Source organism: Eucalyptus grandis, chromosome 4, assembly GCF_016545825.1.
Source record: "Eucalyptus grandis isolate ANBG69807.140 chromosome 4, ASM1654582v1, whole genome shotgun sequence".
Lineage (NCBI taxonomy): Eukaryota > Viridiplantae > Streptophyta > Magnoliopsida > Myrtales > Myrtaceae > Eucalyptus > Eucalyptus grandis.
In genome coordinates this window covers 31,857,234-31,864,199 of record NC_052615.1, presented here as the reverse complement: position 1 = coordinate 31,864,199, position 6,966 = coordinate 31,857,234, and the positions used below count along the sequence as shown (strand labels likewise).

Below are 6,966 nucleotides of genomic sequence, written 5' to 3'. Positions count from 1 at the left end.
ATTATATTTATTCTTCGCACTATGCTGCAAGCGAACCGCCTCTTGACAATTTAGTTAAATTAATTTGTCAAAATTACGATTAGTTATATACCGTTAAAGTCGACCTTTAATCCTCATCGCACAGCTTCCCGATAACATATATTACTTCCGGCAATATATTCACCGTAGCATTACGCTTGTTCAATCATTGTACTCATTTTGACAGTTTTCTGCAATTCTCGTTTTTTGTTCTTGTGTCGGTGGGGGCAAACCAGAACCACTGGATTCCCTTATCAACTTCTCGTTTATCATCTACAAGAGACCCACTCCTCCATAGGAAGACCATATATACTTAGTGTAATAAAAGAATTTCTTATTCTTGCTTGGCTACTTCTCTTCCCGTGCTCGCCAGCCAAAATGTCAAACGGATACGCTGGACGTGCCTGGCTGTGTTTGTGGCATGCTAAAGAAGAGGATGATGCAATTCCTAGAGCTATCACAACATTTCTTATCATAGCAATTGCAACACTTACTTTTTTGGTTTTTTCCGTGTTCCGGAAGCGAAACAACTCGAAGGCTCCATTGCCCCCAGGGCCCCGAGGCGTGCCATTCCTCGGGTACCTCCCATTCCTAGGAAGCAATCTCCACTGGAAGTTCACCGAATTGGCTGAGACGTACGGCCCCATCTACAAACTCCAACTCGGAAGCAAGTTATATGTCGTGGTCAACTCCCCGTCACTGGCCAAAGAAATTGCTCGGGACCAGGACATGACTTTTGCCAATCGCGACCCGAACATCGCCGCCACCATCTCGTCATACGGCGGAAGGAATATTGCCTTCGCAAGCCAGGGGCCTTATTGGAGGAATCTCCGCAAACTGTTTGTACGGCATTTAATGAGCAATGCAAGCCTCGATGCCTGTTACGACTTGAGAAGACAGGAGGTCAGGAAAGTTCTGAGGGATCTGTATAGAAAATCCGGGGTGCCGGTAGATATCGGGGAGTTGACCATTCTGATCTTGATTAACGCGATGATGGCGATGCTGTGGGGAGGGACGCTTAAGGGAGAGAAGCGCGAAGCCGCGGGTGCCGAGTTTCGAAAGGTGGTGGAAGAACTCATGGTGCTCTTAGGTAGTCCGAATGTTTCGGACTTCTTCCCAGCGCTCGCTTGGCTTGACCTGCAAGGAGTGGAAAGGGACATGAAAAGGGTGAATCAGTGGTTTGATGATTTTCTTCAGTCTGTTATCGATTGCGCAACCGGAGGAAGAACAAATGAACTGTTCAAGAAGGAAGGAGAATCTGAAAGAAATGAACAAAAAAGGGACTTTTTGCAGATTTTCCTGGACGTGGAGATGGATCTTGAAGATAACCATTCACCAATGGACAAGAATAGAGCTCTCAAAGCCATTCTTAAAGTAAGTCTATACAGCTAGGTGACTAGTTCTTATATGAATATACGTGATTATTTTTTGCCCTGATGCACCAGAAAATATGGTTAATCATCTTTGGCAATTCTGCTCTTGGTAGATTTCATTTCATATCCTCCATAATCATGAGTTAATGTTGAGCGATTATTAAAAGAGTATCGTTCTCATTTTCCGATCTATGTCAACCCTAGAGTACCATAATTTTCAACCAGCGTCCTATACAATAGTGAAACAAATATAGTAATTTAATCTCTTTCCATGTATCTTGTTTCGCATCCTGCTGTCTTACTTTGGTTGTATCCAATCTTGCCCTCTGCATCACAAAAAGCTCCATATTCTTGACTCGAACATCGATTCTTCTCTATTACAGTGTTTCATCAAGTATTCAGCTTTATCAAACATAATAGCATTTACTCTTCCTAATGAAATTTCGACTGTGTGGAGTAGGACATCATGATTGGCGGGACCGATACAACTTCAACAATGGTCGAGTGGGTGATGGCAGAGTTGCTGCGGAACCGAAATATGATGGACAAAGTAATCCACGAGCTGACAGAAGTCGTGGGGGACGACAAGATGGTCGAAGAGCACCACTTGCCCAAATTAAAGTACCTCAATGCTGTCATCAAGGAAGCATTTCGCTTGCACCCAGCGCTACCCTTATTGGTGCCTCGGACCCCTCATGCTTCTTGTGTCGTGGGGGGTTACATGATACCCAAGGGCAGTAACGTATTCCTGAACGTGGGTTACATCCACAGGGACCCCACGATTTGGGACAGACCATTGGAGTTTAGACCCGAGAGATACTTGGAAGATCCCAGCAAGTATGACCTCTCGGGCAACGACTTCACATACATGCCTTTCGGTTCTGGTCGAAGGATGTGCGCAGGGCTTCCACTGGCAGAGAGGATGCTAACGTTTTCTTTGGCCTCTCTTTTGCATTCATTCGAGTGGGAATTACCGCAAGGGGTGGAGCTGGAACTATCGGACAAGTTCGGGATTGTGGTCAAGAAATTGAATCCCCTGGTGGCCATTCCCAGGCCGAGTTTGTCCACTCCAGAGCTCTACATGTCGAGATAGATCTTTCATTAGAGTCTCAGAACTCTTCATTTCAATTCTACAGAATAAAAGCATCCTGCCAGTATGTTAGATGTAGGAGAAAGGATTCATGTTGTCTATTGGTTCTTTAGATTAGTTCAACTCGAAGATGAAGTCATGTGATTAAGCGCAAAACATTTGGGGTCTTGCATATATATTTGATTACGGGTTATCAAGAGGCAGTTCGCTTGCAGCATAGTGCGAAGAATAAAACATAATAAGGAAACACTGAATTTATATGATTCAGTTGGTGTGACCTATTTGATGAGGAGTACAACACAAGATTACACTATTGATCAAGTGATGCAATAGAGATTACAATCACAGTTGAGTCATTAAAATAATTTTGTTGTCATCTCAATCCACAATTACATCCACAAATTCATACAACGTTTTTAACTCTAACAATTTCTAACAAAATGATCTCCCAATCTCATAAAGAAATTCACAAATATTATTAGAAAAATTATTGGCCCCCAAGCACTTGATGTAATTCTCCAAAAAGTTCTAAACCTACTATATTTTTGCCAATTTAGTCCTAAACATTTCAATTTTGCTAATTGAGTTATTCGGCCAATTTTAACTAAAAACACTAACATAGATGCTAACCGTCCCACGTGGCATAACTAGTACTTACGTTGGCATTTTCTAATAGTATTTTTAATATTTTTTATTTTTTATTTTTTTCTTACTTTTCCTAACCCTAAACGGATGAGGGCCAGCAACCCTCGCTTGGTTTGGGCAAGGGTGTGATTACCCTTGTCGGGCAAAAGCAAAGGTGTTCACGTGCAAACAAATCCAACAGCCACTCACCTAGCCTAAGTAAGGCAAGGGTCAAGACACTCTTGCCGAAATCTGAATGGGGCATCATGGCCTTCACCTGGATTTAGGCAAGGGTCGACAGCCCTTGCCTAGATCTAGGTGGGGGCCAACAAGGGTGCAAAGGCCCTCACCCATGGTTAGTGAGAGGAGTACACCAACCCTTGCCTAACAATGGTTAGAATAAAAAAACTAAATATAAAAATAAAAATTGAAATATATTAAAATATTATTAAAAATTATTTGTGTTCACACTAATCATACCTTGTAAGATGGTCGATATTTACGTCAGCAATTTCCGATAAATTTTAGCTGGATAGACTCATCTAGCAAAATATGAAAAATGCCTAGGCTTTCATTGGCAAATTTGAAACGTTATGACTGAATTAATAATGATGTAATATGTTTAGGACTTTTTAAACAGTTTTTCACAACAAAGACCAACAACATGCTAAAATGAGAGGGGTCATTCGGTCTTTTCAAGGTTGGAGTTTGCTTAGAAGTCGTAAATGATATTTGTAAAAATAAAATTATGTGAGCGGTCATTCAAAACTAAACAATTTTTGTTTTTTCGGAAGGGTTAAAAAGGGAGCAACCCAACCCAACCCTCCCGCTCCTTTCGACCAAAAAAAAAAAAAGAAAAACTGCCCGCTCCCCCCCCGGGCTCTCTCTCTCTCTCTCTCTCTCTCACATAAGAGTAGAAAGGCCCAGATATAACTTTTGTACGAAACGCGGGGCTCTTTGTTTTGTGAATTTAGAACCAGATATAACTTTTCCGTGTGATTTAATGTGCTAATTAGAATTTTTTAAATCTAGTTCTTGTCCTAGATTGCTTTTATAGCTTTGAAAGCTTGCGCACAAAAGAAAATGCAAATTTTGCTAATTCAAGTGCATAATGCGTTTAGGATCTCAAGATATTAACGATTTAGCTAAACATATTTATTAAAATTACGGGTTGTTATATACCATTAAAGTCGACCTTTCACCCTCATCGAATGGCAGCACATATTACTTCTGGCAATATATACGCCATAGCATTTCACTTGCTCAATCGGCCGGCCAGGCCTCAGCGCTAGGCCTGAAATATCGGCCTCTATCGATCATGTTCAGAGCATGTTCTCAGCAAGACATAACGTTACTTTGCACGGTTTTGTGCTGCTTTGGTTGGGATATTCTTTAGATCGGTTCAACCAGAAGATGAAGTCTTTCCTTTCTTGCGCTGGAAGGATATATATTCAATCGACTGCCGAGTGCATACGACCATTTCATCAGTTATCCAGAATTAAGGAATCGACCATGGCTGCTTGACCGAAGGAGGAGGTCCTGAAGCCGAGCTTCCACAGCGCGCAATTCTCATAGCTTCAGCAACAATGTTTACATAGAGGGTGGATTATTAGCTCCATAGATATGTACAGCTGAGTACATCAACAATGTTCACATTATAGCCAGGCCGGTTCGGCTATCAACGTTGGGGACCAAGTGTTCGCGGCTGCTTTCAACGTGGTTACAAGCATGATCTGGGGTAACACTATTAGAGGCGAAGAGATGGCAAGGCTTGGGGCAGAATTTCGGCAGATCATAACAGAGATGACAGTTTTGGCGATCAAGCCGAACATCTCGGACTTCTATCCAGGCTTGGCCCGGTTCGACTTGCAAGGCATAGTGAAGAGGATGAAGGTTTTAGCCAACAGGTTTGACAGTTCATTCAACATGGTGATTGCTAAGAGGTTGCAGATGGACAAAGAAGGTTGGAACCAAAACATTGGTGATGAAGTCAATTCGACTCAGGACTTTTTGCAGTATTTGCTTAGACTAAAGAAAGAATGAGACTCAGATGTTGATGCACCATTCACCATGACTCAACTGAAAGCCCTACTTCTGGTATGTGCATTCATTGTTTAAAAATTAGATCTCCTCAAATACATTATATAGCAACGAGATAAACGTAATTAAATTAAAGACATTGAAATTTATAACATCATTCTATCTATCATCCACACCAATGGAATATTATCAAATTTTACTTATTTTTGTCATCCAACTCCAAATATTTCGTCAGATGTTACAACAACAACAAAATATTGAAAGGTTAAGACATGAGTCTATATTGAGTGTTTAATTAATGGAGAACGCATTAACTCTTGAACCCTAGGTTTAGAAACTAATGAGAACATGGCCAAATAAAAATGTTCCCTGAAAACTAATGTTAGCATCTTCACTTATTTATTTGTCAATGTGCTCTTCCACCCCCTGGCACAATTCTCTATCCAGTAGAATTATCACTACTAAAAAAGGTACAACAAGTGACAAGCGATAAGCCGTCCCTAAAAGCTGAAAAAGTCATCCCGGATGTTCATTGGCAACGCCAAACCATAGTCACACTAGCATCTAAATAGAACTAGTGACTAAGGGTGATTGGTTTTCGGTCCAATTTCCGATTCCATAAATTAGGAATTAGACCGAGAGAACTTATCTCCATTTTTGGGACCAGAGATCGAATTGGACAATTCCATACTGGAAATCGGACTAACCGGTCTGGTCTAGTCTAGTTCGATTCAATGGAACTAGTCACTTAGCAAAAAAAAAATTAAAAAACTCGAGTTATTACAATTTTAGGTTTTATTGCTATTTTTAAGAAATTAAAAATATATATTTTTTAAAAAGTCGATCCGGTCTGTGTGTCTAGCCCGATCCGATTCCCCTTGGAACTGAGAACCTAACTAAAAATACCAGTTCCATTTTTATGGAACCGGGAACTCGACCAAACTGGCCAATCTGGTCCGGGCGATTCCCTATCCGAGTGGTTTAGTATGCTCACCCTTACTGAGTGATGGTTATGTGAAGCCTCTTACAAAACTTTTTAAAAAAGGCTAGAGGTCCCATCACAAAAAGAATGCTGTGGAGACGATCTCCCTACCCTAGATATAGCTTGAGAATTTTTGCACTTCATACAATGACTTCATTATCTATACTCCAATTTTAACATATCATGTGATGATTATGCACGGACAGGACATGATAGCGGGAGGGACCGAGACGAGCTCCAATTCGGTCGAGTTCGCCATGGCCGAGATGATCAAGAACCCCGAAGTGATGTCCAAAGCCCGACAAGAGCTTGAGCAAGTAGTAGGTGAAGACAACAGAGTAGAAGAGTCGCACTTACACCACCTCTCCTACTTAAAAGCAGTCATGAAGGAGACTCTAAGGTTGCACCCCGGCCTTCCAATATTGGTGCCTCATTACCCTAGGGAGACCTGCATCATCGCGGGCTACATGGTCTCGAAGGGCTCTCAAGTCTTGATCAACACGTGGGCCATCCATCGCAACCCATCCGTTTGGAAAAACCCGTCGACTTTTGACCCGGAGAGGTTCGCGGATGCGGACAGCAAGTGGGACTTCAACGGCAATGACCTGAATTACATACCGTTCGGATCGGGCCGCAGGATTTGCCCCGGGACAGCGATGGGGGAGAGGATGGTGCTGTGCTCGCTGGCTACGCTTGCGCACTCCTTCGAATGGAAACTGCTGAGGGGCAGTGCGGAGAAGCTGGATGTTTCGGAGCGGCTTGGCATCGTTCTGAAGAAGAAGGAACCTCTTGTCGCGATACCTACGCCGAGGTTGTCTGATTCCGCACTCTATGAGTAA

General features: G+C 42.2%; 1 protein-coding gene and 1 pseudogene across 1 annotated transcript; both read left to right on the top strand.

Annotated features, from left to right (window-relative positions):
* The first annotated feature begins 396 nt into the window (after positions 1 to 396).
* LOC120292619 (flavonoid 3'-monooxygenase CYP75B137-like) lies at positions 397 to 2,484 on the top strand. The gene is made up of 2 exons (XM_039310890.1): positions 397 to 1,392; positions 1,852 to 2,484. The coding sequence occupies exons 1-2, from the start codon at positions 397 to 399 to the stop codon at positions 2,482 to 2,484; spliced, it is 1,629 nt and encodes a 542-aa protein (XP_039166824.1).
* A 1,293-nt stretch (positions 2,485 to 3,777) lies between these two features.
* LOC120292618 lies at positions 3,778 to 6,966 on the top strand (annotated as a pseudogene).